Source organism: Sminthopsis crassicaudata, chromosome 1, assembly GCF_048593235.1.
Source record: "Sminthopsis crassicaudata isolate SCR6 chromosome 1, ASM4859323v1, whole genome shotgun sequence".
NCBI lineage: Eukaryota > Metazoa > Chordata > Mammalia > Dasyuromorphia > Dasyuridae > Sminthopsis > Sminthopsis crassicaudata.
The window spans coordinates 498,198,830-498,216,889 of record NC_133617.1 but is presented as its reverse complement, the minus strand read 5'-3'; the positions used below and the strand labels follow the sequence as shown (position 1 = coordinate 498,216,889).

The 18,060-nt window shown below is 32.6% G+C and overlaps 1 protein-coding gene across 11 annotated transcripts in view; it reads left to right on the top strand.

Moving 5' to 3' along the window:
* Positions 1-17,108, top strand: part of SPIN1 (spindlin 1) — a 211,735-nt gene extending 194,627 nt beyond the window's left edge. For all 11 annotated transcript variants that reach the window (XM_074281489.1, XM_074281491.1, XM_074281494.1 and 8 more), the window contains 3 exons: positions 8,004-8,257; positions 10,824-11,057; positions 16,848-17,108. In XM_074281489.1, coding sequence (XP_074137590.1) covers positions 8,004-8,257; positions 10,824-11,057; positions 16,848-17,047 — 688 coding nt within the window. In that variant the 3' untranslated portion in view covers positions 17,048-17,108. The remainder of the gene's footprint in view (positions 1-8,003; positions 8,258-10,823; positions 11,058-16,847) is intronic.
* The last annotated feature ends 952 nt before the right edge of the window (positions 17,109-18,060 follow it).

Sequence of the window (18,060 nt, the reverse complement as noted above, 5' to 3'; positions counted from 1 at the left end):
GGGCTTGTAAACTAAGGTGGTGGCAGAGTCAGAGGAGGATGCAAGAGATATTTCAAAGATAGAAGTGTTAAATGTCTGAGACCAGATTTGAACTCAGGTCCTCCTAACTTCAAGACTGGTGCTCTATCCACTTTGCTACCTAATTGCCCCTATTTCCACTATTATTAATGTATAGTTGGTTCTTAAACGGAAGATGCTTATTTAGTTCTAATACCCAGAAGATACTCTTCAAAAAAGGGATATTTGTCTATGAATCAATATGAACCTTAAGAAAAGCAAATTATTGTTAAGATTTTTTAAAATGCTGAGTAATATAAGTTTGGTTCCTTTTGCTATTTTTGAATATCCATGATCTTGCTTTCAAGCGATTCTGAGCTTCAAGTTTCATTCTAGAAAAGCTTTATGTAAATGATAGTCACATTTGGAGGTCATGACACCATTAATTGTTCTTTTGAATGTAAGTGACAAAAAAAAAAGTAAAATAAGCCGCTAAGCTGCCATGTGGGGGAAAACAAGCATGAGATCATAGGATTTGAAAGGCTATCAAGAGAGGATTCTGGAAGATTATGGAGTAGGTCAGAAAATTCACCTCAGGGTAATTGTAGATGGGTAAAAATAAGCAGAAGTTGAGACTGCATATTGGCTTTTCTGGGATAACAGGAGAAAATCTGAAGAAAGATGCCAGGATTGAGGGTTGGCCTCTGAAGTATAAACACCTCTAGGCTAAGCTCCCCTGAAACAGCTTCAACCTGTGAACCCTAGGGCTATCTGGGTTGGAAGTAGCCTCTACTTCAGCCACAGGAATTTTCACCCTCTGGACAGTGTGAAGAGTCAAGCATCTGAGCTGGGGAAAATTGAGGTGGGCCCAGCAGTGCTGCGAAGACAAAAGTGTTGAGTGAAAAAACACCTCCCCTATGAGTGCAAAAGCAGTGGGACAGGGACATTGCTGGCTATGGCCACTTACAGAAGGGCAAAGTTCTTGGTTTTGGTTCCAGGCCAGAGGAGAGAACTTGTGAAGGGCTGAAACTCTTGAGCCAATGCACTGGGTCAAACAATCGAGCACTTGAGGCTAATTACCAATTGGACAATCCTCTATAAGAATATGCTTGGAAAATGGCCCTTCCCATCTGTGCTGGCCCAATCCTTTGGTGTATACAGAGAATTGTGGGTCTAGCCAGGGTCACTTCAGTGAGAGAGACTAAAAGAGCTGACGTTGAAGAGATCCTACAAGTCCACTCTCCTCACTTCTACTGCTAAAGACCTAGAATAAAGACTTTTGTTTATCCTGACTCTGGCTGATTTCAAGGTACCCAGGATCCTAACGCAGTTGCCACAAGAATTGACTAGGAACTGAGGCCAGACGTGCCATTCGCCATACCCTAGGACTAAAGGTGATTACAGTAACAAGTTACTGTTTTGTTTTGTTTTTTTAAATAATGAGTAAGTAAAGGAGAAAAAAACTCAACCATAGAAAGTTAGTATGAGAATAAAGAAGAGTGGAGTTCATCTTCAGAGAAGGATACTGAAGTGAAAAAATCTTTTCTACCCCAAAGAGTAATGTTCATTGAATATCTGCCCAAAAGAATTCATAGAAGAACTCAAAAACAGACTTGAAAAGTCAAATAATTGAGGAAATTAAGAAGGGCATCCCATCCTCTCTGTTCCCTTCATTTTATAGATAATGAAACTGAGGGTCAGATAGGTGAAATGGTTAATCAAGGTTAGATAGGTAGTAGCATACATGAGAAGGGAGATGAGGTCCCAGATCCTCAGACTCTGAGTGACTACTTTTCCATATGCTTTCTCTTACTGAACTTCGCTGTGAAATAAAAAGAGGAAAATAACATACAGTGACAACAAATATGAATAGAAAAGACAAAAATGAACCTGAATACTGTTTGCATTGTTGACTTGACTAAGGTGGGTCTTGGAGAAAAGATGGGGGAAAAAAATCTATTTTTCTCCCTTTACAGAAGGGGATATAATTTTAGAATTTGAAGCAAAGAAAAACTAAGGCTTAAAGTCCCAAGCACAGTGACTTATTTGCTTGCAAGGCTGTCAGTTGCCAACTAATCAGGTTATCCTCAGTAATCAACACACAAGCAAGGGTTCTACAAAATTTCTTGTAGGGTAGTGAAATGAGACATAAGAAATTGCAGAATCTAGAGAAATTTGTTTTGATTGTATTTCGATTTGATGAGACAGGTCACTTGATTTGTAATCAGATTAGTTACATCCTGAAACAACGTGCAATTTGTCACTATTGCCAACATTTGTAGATGTGTTGGATAACTTGGGGACATTTTGAAGGAGGGATACTCACTAGTCTTTATCTTATAGTCAACATACCAGGTCAATCTGTCCATCAAGGTACAAAAATAAAAAACTGAAATGTCCTGTTACTATGATAAGAAGGGCAAAGTGTTAATTGAACATAAAGGATAAATTGGAATTGAGAAATAAGGGGAAATGGTTATGATGATATGGAGCAGCCATAACAAGGGATAATTAAGAGCTAATTAAGCACTTTGTTCACAGGGTATCAAAAGTCAGGTTCAGAATTAAGGTAGGAGAAATGAAGGAGGGCAGTGGGATATCAAGTAAAGAGAATCCTACCTTTGCCTGTGTAAGATCTTTTAGTTTTTTTTCCCCAAGGACAAACATCCATCTGTAAGTCCTCAGACTACAGGATGTTAATGGATAATTGGCTTTGCAATCTTATAAATATAATTGAAATAAAAATGGAAGTTTATCAAATTGATGTCCTATCCACAAGATTCTCCCCATAAATATCAAATTTTCTTTAATCACATCTTAGAAAAGTAGGATATAATTTGTTCAGGTGACAATAACCATTAACACCATTGGGTCAGATTTTTGAACAGTGTTCACTAAAAGAAATTTTCATACGGTTATTGTAATTGTTGGAGGCAAAATTCACCATATGTACATAATGTTGTAAAACAAGTAAATATACAAATAAAACAAGTAAGTTAAATAAAAACAAATAAATACATATTAGGTTTTAATAATTAAATCTGCAACTCCTCTTGCTACTCTGTAGATAGGATAAAGGCAGGGGAAGTACATCTGGTTCACTTTAGGCAAGCTTCAAAGCACAGCTTGCCAATAGGAAATATAAGTTCTAGAAGTGTCTTTAATTCACTAAGTTGATAAAAGGCTTTATCATGACCATTCTTAGGCATTGTTATGTAATGCATTCTGGGATTTTACATGAACATAGTGCACACTAGTTTACATACAGTGAATAATTGATTCAAAAATGTAACTTAACCACATACTAATAATTATTAACAGATATATTGTCATGAATGTCTAAATGATCTCAGATTCAGTTTATTATTAAAAGTTTATCTCATATATTTCCCTTCTTTTTCTGGAAGTGGTCATATTTCCTTAAAGTGTATATAGCCCTTCAGTGTTTGACAACAAATTATCACTGATGGGCTGATAAGATCTTATACTTATACAAGGAAGACATTCTAAGGAGTTTCACAAAGATCTCTTTAAGAGGATTTTTTTCTTCCAAAAGTCAATCATTTATCATTTATCATTTTTATTTTCTTAAGATATACTTCATTAAATATTAATGGTTTTCAAGGTTTTTTTGGTTTTTTTTTTACAATCTATAATAAATACATTTGTGATCTAACAGCCTTTTCAGCTCAAGAGAGGAAGTAAACCCACCCTAACTGCTTTTCTTAGATTTTATAATACAAAATGAAAACAGTTTACTAGAATGTATTTTAAAGCCATTTTGCAGGAGAAGTCATTTATCCTTTATTCTTTGGTATTTTTATTAATTATACCTAATGACATTTAAAATGCAATATAGAGTTAGCCACTGTGGAGTAATATCAATTAAAATCATTTAAAGAAGCAACAGTAATATATAGTGTTTGTCATATACCAGGTTTTTTTTTTTTTTTTTTTTTTTTTTTTTTTTTTTTTTTTTTTTTCTAGTTGTTAAAGATTACTTTGAAGAATTTCAGCGGCCTGTTTTCTGTAATATTTTAGAATGTTTAGTTTTTGATTTCTCAGTTATTACTTGAACCACTTTCTGACTTAGCTTATAGAGTAGTCTTTCCCTTTGAGTCCAGGATAGTATAGAGGAAAATATAACCCATTGAATATTTAATAGTTTCTTTTTTTTTTTTTTTTTTAATAGTCTTGCCTCTTTTTTATTTTTTTTAAGCAGGTTAATTCATGAAATACTAAACTTACTTTAGTCCAAGCACATCAATTTAGTCCATTTTAAAGTAATTTGACTCAAGCACAATTACAAATGGGGAACATAACTCTTTGGGAGATCCTCAAATCTCTTATTAAATCATAAGAATTTAAGGCAAAAGGATATGATTATTTTTTCAAAAACTTTTCACAATCATTTTCATAACTCAAAATAGGGACATGGCTCCATTAATAGCACTTAACAATATTTTAGAAAAATTTCATGTAATAGTATATATTAAAGACATTTCTTTGCTTAAGAGAATTCACATTTCTAATCATGTCTAATATTTTTCAGAATTCCACTGTATAGTTTTTCACTAGAAACCTAAAGAACTTTATAATTGCTTTTTAAAAACACAACTTCAAACTTCTCAAATTCTAATTAATTCAAATTTTATCTACTCAGCTAGTTGAAATCTTAAATGAATTGTCCTTTTGGAAAATTATTCGTGTTACTGTCTTTCATCTAAACTCCATTAGCAAGTCGACTTTTACAATGTTCACTATGTTAAGCACTTTGGAATCATTTAATTCCTCCAACTACTTTGGGAAATAAGTGTTATTATTATCATAACTCTATACAATTATTTGATTTATTTAATCTTCTATTATACCAAAATTGGTCTTCTTTATATGTACAATGGGAATATCTTGGTTGCAAAACAAAATTTTCAAGTCATCCTTGATTTTTCAATTATTAATGACAATATTTTAATATTACCCTCAAAATTTCTGATGGCATTCCCAATACCCCATAACTTATTTTATTTTCTTATATCAGCCAAGAAGCCAAACCATTTCTTTTGTTTTCCTAATTTATAGTGTAATTTAAAAAAAAATTTTGGTGTTTTATGTATATTACTAAGTTTCTTAAGCTCATAAATTGAAAAAGTGATACTGACACTATAATTGCCGAGATTCGATGAACAGTAAACATCACATTGGGTCTGATTTAAACAAATTAAATGTCAGTTTCACCAGTTTTTGATAACAAAGCAGATTGTTCTCCCTCAAAATACTGGAATTTGTATTATAAATTTGTACCTCAGAAAATGTACTATTATATATCCATATGATGAAAATTCGGTTTCCATTATAAGCTTCCTAATTTTATTCTGCAAAATGTTTGTTTTAAAACACAAGTCAGTGAAGGGAAATAATTTGGAAAAAGTTTTAAACTCAGAAATTTTGTCCTTTATACAAAATTATATTTATAATTGCAATATGTAAGAATAAGATATTCCTAATTTGATTTTTTTTTTTTTTTGAGCATTCTGTATTAGGTTAATAGTTATCTATATAGTTTTGGCAACAACAGTCTCTTCAAGTTATCTAAGTATCAGTTCCTGGTGAACAATGACAGATTTGCTATGGGTCAAGAGTTTCAGAATATATTTTATTACTGCCAAGTTTTTAAAGACAAAGTTAAATACTTTTGAACATTTGAAAAGTCATTTCAAAGGAGGTAATGGAGTTAATTTAATATCCATTCGTTCTAAGGATTTTCCTGTGACTGACTCTCTACTTATATTGATAAAACCTTAGGATGTATCACAGGAGTTGAATAAACAGCTTTGAACTATTATCTGAACTTTCATAGTAGTCAAAGTGTTGTCAATAGTATAACTATTTCATGATTCATTATTTCATCTATTTCAATGACAGACTTTTAAAATTACCATCATATGAGACAATTTTCATCTGAGTCTCCTTGGATTTTAATAATATATTAATTACTTCTCTCATTAAAGGATTCTTTAAGGCATGCTACTTAATTTTCTGGTTTTGCTAGCATTTATTGTTTATAGTAGGTTTGGGGGAAAGTAATATTTATACAGAGATACCAGGTTTTAAAATGCTATTTTATAGTAAAACAATGTGTATAAAAATTAAATGGTTAAATACTGCTTTTTTTTTTTTTTAATGGGTTATCTTTTATTTAGAGAAGCACCTTCAGAGAGGAGTTTTAGTCATATAAAAATAGGGACAAGGAAGTTTTCCTGCTCTTTTAGATGCAGAGTGAAACTTGGGCTAGGCAACAATTGTTAAGATTCTTGAGTTTGGGGAAACATTAGAGGCTATCAGGATTTACCTTAGGCTGTGTATGATTTTCTAACATTTTTGATTTTTTTTCCCCTTTCTAGCAGCTTTATATGTATATACACACATATATTTAGCTGTTTAGATTTTTACATTAAATATCTAGAGCAAATATATATTTAACTGGTTTTATATTCCCAAGGGTAATTAATGGTGTCAGTAAAGCTTGGAGCTGATAATATCTCAACTCTGGCACTTAATATCTTTGGCTGTGGTAGGCTGTGTCACCTTCTGAGCTTTTTTTATTAACTATAAAATAGGAATAATAATGCTTGCATTGCCTACAACATAGGGTTGTTGTGATTACTCAAATCAGATAATTTATGCACAGTGTTTTGCAAATCTTCAAGCATTATAAATATCAGCTGTTATAACTGTTATTACTTTTGAGAAAATAGAAATACACTCATTTCTTCCTTTTTTTTTTTGTCATCCTTTTCTATTTTCATATTAAATTGGGTACATCTTCCCCCATCCTCCTCACCTCACCTCCATCTACCCACCCCCACATACAAATTCTGTCTTTATTCCATTTCCTTTCTTGATCCTAGTCTTCTGTCCGTCTAATAGCATTTTGAGGAGTACAAGTGTTTTTCAATGAAAATGTAGGCAATTTTAAGAATCTTCTGATTTTGTTTGGGTTTCATTGCCTTTCTTTTCATAAGAATATCTACATTTGTATATAATTTTGATTGATTTGTAAGGTTTACAAAGTTCTTTACATGTATTATCCTATTTGATCCTTGCAACAACCCTGTAAAGGTAAGTGCTATTATTATCCCTTTTTTATAGATAAGAAAACTGAGGCTGAGAGAGAAGTTAAGTGCCTTGTTCAAGGTCACATAGCCAGTAATTGTCTGAGAACTCCTGTGTTTCTGAGTTCTTATCACAGTGCTCTCTATCTACTACTGAACTGCTCTCCTTTCCCCCCCACTCCCACCTCTTTAGTTTCTTTCTGGGGTGTGTGCGCGTGTGCGCATGCGCACCTATAGATAGATATGTATAAAATTGAATACAGTGAACTAACTATCCTAAATTGTTAAGAATTCTACAGATTACTCTCTCAGATATAAGGGTCAGCTAGGGATTGTTGAACAGTGGATAGAGATAGAATGCAGGACTTGGAGTCTGAAGAACTTGATTCAACCTCAGACAATTGCTAGCTGTGTGGTGCTAACTCTTTTTTGCCTCAGTTTCCTCATCTGTAAAATGTGCTGGTGAAGGAAATGGCAAACCACTCTAGTGTCTTTGCCAAGAAAACTCCAAGTGGGGTCACAGAGTCAAATACAACAGAAACAGCTCAACAGTGAATAGACATTCAGAAATGAATCATTTTTAAAAATCACAATGTTTGAAACACCCCCCTTCCTCCCCCTCAACTCAGGGAAACTGCCAAAGCTAAGTTTTGGTAGCTAAGCTAGCAACTACAAAAGCTTGAAAAATGAGAGTTAAAGTTAAGATATGAGTTGCTTTGGTATGATGTATAACACATTAAAATTTGTCATGTCATGTGAATCAATCAAATTTATCTGTGTAGACTGTGTATGCCATTACCTAGAGAATGCATGTTATGAAATCTTTGCTGTATAAATATTGGTATTCCTGAAGTGGTATATTATGTGTATATATGTGTGTATATATGTATACAGAAAACATCGAAGCAACGTGGGACCCAGCAAACCTATTTCTCAGCCCCGGAGAAACATTGTAGGATGTAGAATTCAACATGGATGGAAGGAAGGGAGTGGACCTGTAACTCAGTGGAAAGGGACAGTTCTGGATCAGGTTCCTGTCAATCCTTCTCTCTATCTTATAAAATATGATGGATTTGACTGTGTTTATGGACTAGAACTTCACAAAGATGAACGAGTTTCAGCACTTGAAGTCCTTCCTGACAGAGTTGGTAAGTTATTTTGTTGTATGCATATAGTATACTTTGAAAGTAGACATTTGAGTAAATTTTTGAGCAGTATACCTCCCAAGTATACCTACACATCTTTACTCCTTGAACTCTAAGAGATTAAGCACTGCTATTCTGATTTTTTTTTTTCCATTTAAGTCATAAGAGCTGCTTTTAAGGCAAATCTCATGGTTTTAGTTTCTGTTTTCCTCTAGTTGTGAACATAATATTCAGAGTAATTTAATTAGAATCTTCAAGTCATTTAAAAATGGCTAATCCAACACAAAGAATATTTGTTGACTAAATAAATAAATATAGGCTTCAAGCATTTATTAAGTACTTAGTAATATGTAAGGCATTGCAAAATGTTTTAGAGATGACAAAGAATAACAGAAAAACAATATTAGCACACACAGAGCTTGTTTTCTTACTAATCCTTTATAATAAGGATTTGGGTCTAGAAAAGAAAAGTTTGACTCCAGATTTAAAAATATATTTAATTTGAAGAATTTCCAAAAATTTTTAACTGATTTACAATTTTATTTTGATGAATAATTTGAAACCTAGTTCATTTAATCTTATGGATAATTCTCTCATCTACTCATTTATTGCTAGCCTCTATGTTAGAGAATAATCAACATCTAAAGACAATGTCTTTAGATTTTTGAAAATTGTATCTTTTGATATTTTATTTAATAGGTTTTTATTTAAAAATAATTCAAAATTTATAGTAAAAATATTTAGAAATTAGAAAACATGGTGTGTTTTGTATAAAACAAAAAGCTTTTTGCAGTAACCTAATGGAGAAAAAATATTTTATTGTTTTTCAGCCTTCCAACATTAATAGAATTTGTAAATATATAAAATCTGGCCATAAAAGTAATAACTGGTTTGTTAAACAACACAGTGTAAAAACTAGTATTGTTTTTAGTTACTTTTTTAGTTACTTTAATTAGGCTTTAGTTTAGTATTGTTAAGTCACTTGTTCTGTGGTAGCTATGTTTTATTCTTTTGAGCTCTCAGTACTAATAAATCTTTATTACTGGGTTTGATGGGAAACAAAGTCATTCAGTTCTAAGTCTACTGATTAAAAAAGATTGGCATTAATATTTTTGATTAAGTTATTTCCTTAAAGTCAGATCATTGCCTAAAGTAACTCTTTTGACATTGTGCAGGTATTAAATAGGCAGAATTTCTGTGTAAATCTCATTTGCACCTTCCTTTTGATAGGTAATTTTTCCTGAACATAAGACTTAGTAGCCTTTTTACTTTAGCTGATCATACTTACCTCTTTACTTTACAGGGTGACAAAGTGCTTAAAGGATTTGAATTATTATTACTACTAAAACTCCTATTGCAGAAGCCTTTAAGGAGTTTTTTCAAAACATGTTGGAAATTATATGTTCCTTAACTACTTTGTCAGAAGTGTAATTTGTATATTATCACAGGCTCTCTTCCTTGGTTCCTTCAACATTAGTTAAAAACTTGTGTTGTTAAGAGTTAACTCTATGTTGCCCTCCTTCCTAATCTTTAATTCAATCTATTTTCTGATTTTTTTTTTTCTGATTTTCTGATGATTTTTCTAACTTTATAACAAATGTGTCATTCTACACTATTTTTATTCTATTTTTTTTTTCCCCCTGAGGCTGGGGTTAAGTGATTTGCCCAGAGTCACATAGCCAGGAAGTGTTAAGTGTCTGAGACCAGATTTGAACTCGGGTCCTCCTGAATTCAGGGCTGGTGCTCTATCCACTGCGCCACCTAGCTGCTCAGCAAAGAATATATATTTCTGTTCATCCAGGCTGCTAATAAAAGATTGACTGGGAAGAGTGCTACAACATAAGATCTATGGTGCAGATGACACATACTGTGATTATTCTTTTTTGGTTCTAGTAGCTTTTTATGAGTTTCATTACTTTAATATCACAAAAAGAAGATAAATCTGTCTTATACAGCTTAAAATATGCTTTTAATCTTAATTTTTTTGATCATTATTTGAAAATCTTACCACTTTCATTAAATCTGTAATTTAAATATACAATGAATTGTTCTTTACCGACAATGAAAGAGTAGTAATGTAGGTTATATATTGTTGCAAATTGCATAAATTTTTGGAATACATTATAATTTGGGTAGGGGAAAAAAAGAGGAAGAAATTATTTTCCTAAGCTACGATATTAAAATTAATATAGCTAGAAAGAAGTTAGGTATTCTAGGATTCAGAATTTCAAGCCACAGAGAAACTAGAATTAGATCAATTTTTGGTAAAATCTAAACTTAAAAATCATTAAAGTGCTTTGTTTGAAATGTTCTATTAGTATTGAAAGTAGATAATTTACTAAGTAATTTAAATTTCCCCCTATAACATAAAAAAAATTAGAAGTATTTGAAATGCTATTTTAAACAAAGTGCTGGTTTTTTTTTAAAAAGTTGAATCTGTGGTTGAAAGATTGTTTGAAATTCAGAACTGAATAGATAAAACATTCAACTTCAAGTAGATTATTAATAAAACAGACTTTCAAAAAATATTCAGTAAAACATACATTGTAAAAATATTGATATTTTTCAGCATCTTCTCGAATCAGTGATGCCCATTTGGCAGATACAATGATTGGAAAAGCAGTGGAACATATGTTTGAGACAGAGGATGGCTCAAAGGACGAATGGAGGGGAATGGTCTTAGCTAGAGCTCCTATAATGAACACGTGGTTTTATATTACCTATGAGAAAGATCCTGTCTTGTACATGTACCAGCTTTTAGATGACTATAAAGAAGGTGACCTCCGTATCATGCCAGATTCTAGTAAGTATGGGGGGAGGAAGGGAAGAAGGGGCTATTTTTCTTGATATAAGCCCAAAACAAAAAGAAACGATACTAAAATACAGTTTAAAACAAATCAATTTGAATAGAGGTTCTGGGTTTTTTGTTTTGAAAAGATAAAGTTTAAGTACATTCTCCAAAAACATTTAAATAAAACTTAACAACATAATCGTTGCTGATTTTTTGAATTCTGTATTTTGACAATTAACAAAAAGGATCATGCTTTAACTTTGATAGTAATGATACCAACAATGTGTTTGAGTTTTATTGCCTTTTAGTAAGTTTTTTACAATGTTATTCTCATTGTGCATATTCTTTTTTGCTTTAATTTATTATTTTAGTATCTGTTATATTTCTGTTCATTTTTGTTTATTTATTCAGGCATTTTCTAAAAGTAAAGCATATATTTTGTTTCCACCTTTTAGTCATCACAAATAATGCCACTATGAATATTTTTGGATATATGATAAATCTTTTCTTTCTGTCATTTGTCTCCTTTGGATATAATCCAGGAATGAGATATTTAGATTAAAAGGGGTGGACAATTTAATAACTTTGGAACTTGATTTTTTTATTTGAATTTAGCTGCTATATTTCCTAATTTTTACATCAATTACTTTCCTATTTTAGTAATAAATACTTTGATAGTCAAAGCTTTTGGATCTCTCTGGTTTGGCGACCACAACAAAATCTGCAGATCGTATAAGTGTGCTTCATAAGAGCAAGTTTATTTTAGGAAATCATGTAATTTCACTCCTAAAGCACCATTAAAGTAAAGGATCATTTTTTGAGCCTTGGATCACAAGGGCCTCAATATTTTATTCATAACTAATCTTTCTTGTAAGTAATTCTTCCTTTTTTTCCTAATTAGAAATCAGAATCTCATCTCAAAACTGTGTCCCTGAGACTTTGTTTGAGGGGCAGGGAAAAGAATTATTTTCTTTTAAGTTACATTCTGAGCCAGCAGTGGAACATAGCATAGATTAAAGGCTTTGAATTTTAAAAAAAAAATTTTTTTTTCACCCAGTATATCAATGATATATTGGATATATATATATTTTCCCCCATCCCCTCTCTCCCCAGCTTTTGACCAAACAAATGTCATAGCTGTTAGAAAAAGAACTAACATTCTTTATTAGTCTTTGCCCTATTTCTGAAATAAAATAAGGGCTAATGTTTTAAAGTAATATTAAAATCTTTTTTTGAGGCAGGAAGGGAGGGGTGGCATAAATCTTTCTTTTGGTATCTGAATAAACTTGGAGTATTTCTTCTTTTTAATATACATTTTCTTCCTTTTGTGTCGATAGCCAGTTAGTCAGAAAATCTCCCTATAATTTTTATCATATCTTCTTTTCTTTCACTTAATGTTTGTGTAACCCTAAACAGGTCATTTGTGCTAGATCTTTTGAGATACCAGTTCCAGAGCTATGATCCCTTTGGAAAAAAATAAGTCCATTTTTTTTCCCTGAGGCAATTGGGGTTAAGTGACTTGGCCAGGGTTACACAGCTAGGATGTGTTAAGTGTCTGAGGCTGGTTTTGAACTCAGGTCCTCCTGACTTCATAGCTGGTTCTCTCTCCACTGTGCCACCTAGCTGCCGCAATAAGTCCACTTCTTAACAAACCACAATTATAGTCCCTGATCTCTTCGTGTTTTTTTCTGTTATCTTCTAACTAGTAGGCTCTTGCTCAAAGCCCTGTGTCTCCTTTCTTCTTCTTCCCCATACTCCCCCTAATTTCCTCCAGAGTATAGTTAGACACAAATATATGTCTCTCTCTGTCTCTGTCTCTTGTTTCCTATCCCTTGTAACTCATCTGTTTTACTTCTGCCTTGCTATTAATTTCTTAACCTCCCATTGTGCTCCAAGGATCTCTCACAGATTATCTCTTTATCTCTGTCCCATTAATGTACTACCTTTTCCCACTTCCATCTAACCCTCACACCTTTCTGTACCCTGTCTTATCCTGTTCCTAGATTCTTTATAGATTTTGGAGGGTGCTATACTTTTCTGGTTATATGTATATATGTATTTTTATTCCCTTTTTAAACCATTCTCAATGTGAGTAGGATTTCAGAATTACCAGTCCTCTTTCCCTTTCTAATAACTCTCTGTCATTTCTTGCTTCTTTCCTTTTTTAAAAGGGTTTGGACTATTATATTTACAGCTATATTTATATCCCATATCTGTCTCTATCCCATATATAGCTAGCTGTCTGTTTAGGAATTTGATAATGGTGGAGGCCACCTAACTTAACAGAAAGAATATTGGACTTAGCACCTGAGTTTAAATCATAGCACTTTTGACTTACTAGCTTTGTAACTTTGAACAAATCCTGATCTGCTTTAGGAGATTATTAACTAAATGTCTACACTTCCAACTTTCAATCTTTTGATCCTATGATAATATATTCATTTCTAATGTTTTGAATATCTAATTTAAAGGCATAATGATTTCCTTTGGAAAAATTAAAAATTCTGAACTTTAGTGTGAAAGTGAATTTAATGAAAATTAGGTTTAGTAGTAATCTAGTTTCTAATGTAATATAGACTAATAATAATAACAGTAATTGACATGGTTTTAAAGTGTTTTGTTGAGGACTTAAACCATTCTCAACAAAGTTGAAATAGTCACTCTATTAATTTTAGATGAGATTACTTCCCCATGAACACACAGATAGTAAATATCAGAAGCAGAGTTTGAACATAGGTCTTTTTACTTTAAGCCCAGCTTGATAGTAACTAGATTGAAGGTACGTGCTGCTCCTGTAATACTAAATACTTTGCATAAATTTCAAATTTAACAAAACCAGTCATTTCTCTAAAACATATCTGTATCCATGTCTATTTTTTCCAGTACAATTTATACCTTTTATCAAAAAATATACTTAGTTCTAAAGATAGTAGTAGAATTAGCATGCTAGTTTTTCACTATTTACATTTTCTAACTCTGCCTCAGCTGCATTACTTAGCTTTTTCCTACTTTGTTTTTTATTCTTTCAAGACATGTTGCTCAATTTAGGTTCTGGCGGTAGATAGATTTGGCCACCAGCCTTTTCTCCCTCCTAAATTTTCCATGACCTGCACCCTCACCTCATTTAAACTTAATGGGACGATTAAACCCTTGAATCTCATCATCATCCTCAGGTGTTAATACTTTCATGATGAAAAGTTTTAAAATTCTTTTATTTCAAATAATCTATCATTTCATCTTTTCATAGTCATCATCATTCCTCTTAAACTTATTCCTTGTTCTCAGCGTGTCCCTTGTTCCCTTCACCCTCTCGTTTCTCACCTGAGCCTTCACATCTGTCACATTTGCTATGGCTTCACTTGACGCTTTGTAGTATTGACTTATAAGTAGTCAGACCAATTTTATACTGTTCCTCATTGAATTGCTTGCCCTTTCTCCTTGTTAAGATTTGTTGGATTTTGAATTTCTTTCCTCATAAGCTTCTCCAGTGCTTAACATGCTGCGGAATGGTAGACTATGTAAGGAGTCATGAAATCATGGTTAATAGTGGATCCAGCACTAGCAAGGCAATTTTTTTTTTTTTTTAACTCGTAATCCTTTCTGTTTGATTTATTTTTTGCAACATTGAAGAGGGTATTTCAGACATGTTCTTTTTATTTCTCCCACATCATTCCCTTTCCCCTCCCCATCATCTGATACACTTCACTATGTAGAGAAAATTCACTACTTTAAAAAAGGCTGTTTACCATAATCTCCTTATTCTCCCATTCTCAAAATCTCACCCTAAAAAACTCCTAACTTCACCCTACTCTCCCTTCTAGACTTCTTTGTTCCCTTTTTTATTCAAAATTCTAGAAAACAAAACAGTATACAATTATTGCCTCTATTTCTTCTCAACTTACTTTTTAACCTTTTAAATATGGCTTCTGACCTCATCAGTCAACTGAACTTGCTGACTCAAGTTACTAATGATAAAAATCTGATTGCTCTTTCAAAATATTCATTTTTATCACTTAAGGCTGTTGAATTTTTTTTAATTTTATAATTATAATTTTTTTTTGACAGTACATATGCATGAGTAAAAAAAATTTTTTTTTTACATTATCCCTTGTAAATACAATTTTTTCAAATTTTCCCCTCCCTCCCTCTACTCCCTTCCCTAGATGACAGGCAATCCCATACAAATTAAATGTGTTACAGTATAAGGTAGATACAATATATGTGTGTAAATCCAATTTTCTTGTTGCACAGTAAGAATTGGATTCCGAAGGTATAAGTAACCTGGGTAGAAAGACAGTAGTGCTAACAATTTACATTCAATTCCCAGAAGGCTGTTGAATCGTTACCTTCTTTTCTATACTTGTTTTAACACTGCTCTCTTTGTCCTCTGACCTTTTCCTTCCTGCATGAGACATGCCTTCTCAGTCTTTGTCAGATTCTTTTTTTTGTATTACAACACACCAAACCTTGCAAATAAAATTAAGAGTTCAGTAAAAGAAAGAAAGAAGACAATGGATGTTGATCACTTCCTTATTTTTCTTACTTTTAAAAAGGCAATAAGATTAAAAGGGATTGGGGAAAGCTTCCAATAGAAGTGGGGATTTTAATTGGAATCTAAAAGAAGCCAGAAATAAAAGAGATAGAGATAACGGAGTGACAGCATTCCAAGCAGAGGAGACAGCCAGAGAAAATACCTAGAGCCAAGAGATGGAACATTTTCAAATGTTTTGAAAGGAATGAGGGCAATTATTGACTGAATGATAGACTCTCATACAGCAGTTTTAATTTTACTTACAATGAAAAGAGTATTTTAAGAATCTAAATTCCTTGATATTAGTAGCCACAGATATTGAACATCTCTACATTTAGTGAATGGGGAGATAGCTTGTAGAGGTTAATTATTCATAAAGGTAAATATCCGACCTTAATAATAGTAATAAGGATGTGTAATTGATTCAGAAATAATCTATAAACATATTAGGTAACATGTAATGTATTCATTTTATTCCTTCTTGTCTTACTGTGAACTTTTTGCCAAAGTTCTTTTTGTACCTGTAATTTTGACTAAGAAGCTCTATCCTTTTCTTCTTGGGTTCAAGACTTTTTCCCTTTCTTTGCCCTACTGCTTTCTTAGAGTTAGCTTATCAGCAATTCAACCAAATGCAAGCTTCTAAATAAATAATGTGAATGAATAGACAAATGCAAACTAATAAGTTCTTGTTAAGTGTTAAAATTACACTTAACACTTTTTGTTCTAACAGTGGGAGATAATTCATGGCCAGAGATAACCTTAATTTAAAAAATTCCAGTGATGGACCCTAAGGTAGTAGATTGATACCTCCATTCCAGCATCAGTGATAAAATCTATTCGATTATGTCTGGGATAGCGGTGGAGAAGATGGGAAAGCGTGAATGGCAATATGGCACTGATAAAATGACCAAGGAATGATATGAACCATGTTTAGGATCTTAAGATGTACTGGGCTAATGCAGCAGCTACTAGAGAAGTCATTCCTCTGGGAGGCAGTTCTAGGCATGAAATGTTTAGGTCTTTCTTGATGTGGTTGTTGGTCTCAGCAGCATGGTAGTTGATTAATCAGCTAAAGTGGAAAGTTCTTTATTAAAGGTATCTTTTGTTTTCTATTTGAAAAAAATTACTTATACTATTCCCCTTCTTTATTATAATCAATATTTTTGTATTTACTGCATTTGAAGGCATTCACTTAAATTTTTTAGATATGTGAACTATGATTTCTGCAAAGGCACCTAACTTTTTTTTTTTTTTTCTCCATGTAAATATAGATGATTCACCTCCAGCTGAACGGGAACCAGGAGAAGTTGTAGACAGCCTGGTAGGCAAACAAGTGGAATATGCCAAAGAAGATGGCTCCAAAAGGACTGGCATGGTCATTCATCAAGTAGAAGCCAAACCCTCCGTCTATTTCATCAAGTTTGATGATGATTTCCATATTTATGTCTACGATTTGGTGAAAACATCCTAGATGTCATCATGAACTTTGCCAAATTTGTGGAACTATTAAATGTAAAATTTGTAGACACAAAGACTTGACTGCTTTCCAGTTTAATGAAAGCTTAAATGTCCCTGCGAACCCACAATCTCTGCCAGCAAAACTGTTTTGTTCGGAATAGTAGATTTATGTGAACATGACACATTTTGTGTAAGGAACTCCTCCCCTTGTAAGAAGTCAGTCTTTTTTGTAAAGGAGGAGTTAAAGGAAAGAACAGCTACAAATTCAGGCTGTGGAAAAAGTTAATCTAGTATCATAATCAGTAACCTAAAAATGTAATAATAGATCTTTAACCATTTTCTCCCTTCAATCTCATACTCACATGCAAGTATAGTTTGATATTTTTTATATTGCCTTCTGTAATTTTCAATATAATTTTTTTGGCTGTTGGTGGTCCTGTTCTGAGGTTTGAGTCAAAGCTTAAAGAGTTCAAGATTCTCCCAGTTTAATCAGAATGCCTGACCCAAGCAGCATCAAAACTATTTTACTGTGTTTCTACTTCTTATTTAAAGTTAACTTTTATAAAACAAATGGCACATGGAAATATTCTGTGTGTGCATTTTAGAAACCCAGTGGTCATATGCAAGTGTTTGTTTATGCACCTTTTTATTCTGGAAACTTGAAGCTATAAAAGAGGATGCTAATCACCCAAATGAACAGTTGGAAATGAAATGCACACATTGCTAGTCCATGTTCATAAGTTGTAGCAACCAGTCAATATATGCTTAAAAAAAAAAAAAAAAAAAAAAAAAAAAAAAAGGCTGCCTTTAATTCTAAGCATTATTTAAGGGTGAAAGTGGCATTTTTATTCCCTGATACTTTTTAGCAAACCTCTGTAATTGGTGCCACACAAACCCAGTGCCACACAATACTACTTCATGTTAATTTTTGATGACGTATTTGGCCCATTATTTGATGTTGAAATTAGCAGCCTGGATTTGGTAGTGCTAAAAGACTAAGACTATACCTGCTGTTTCCAAAAATTC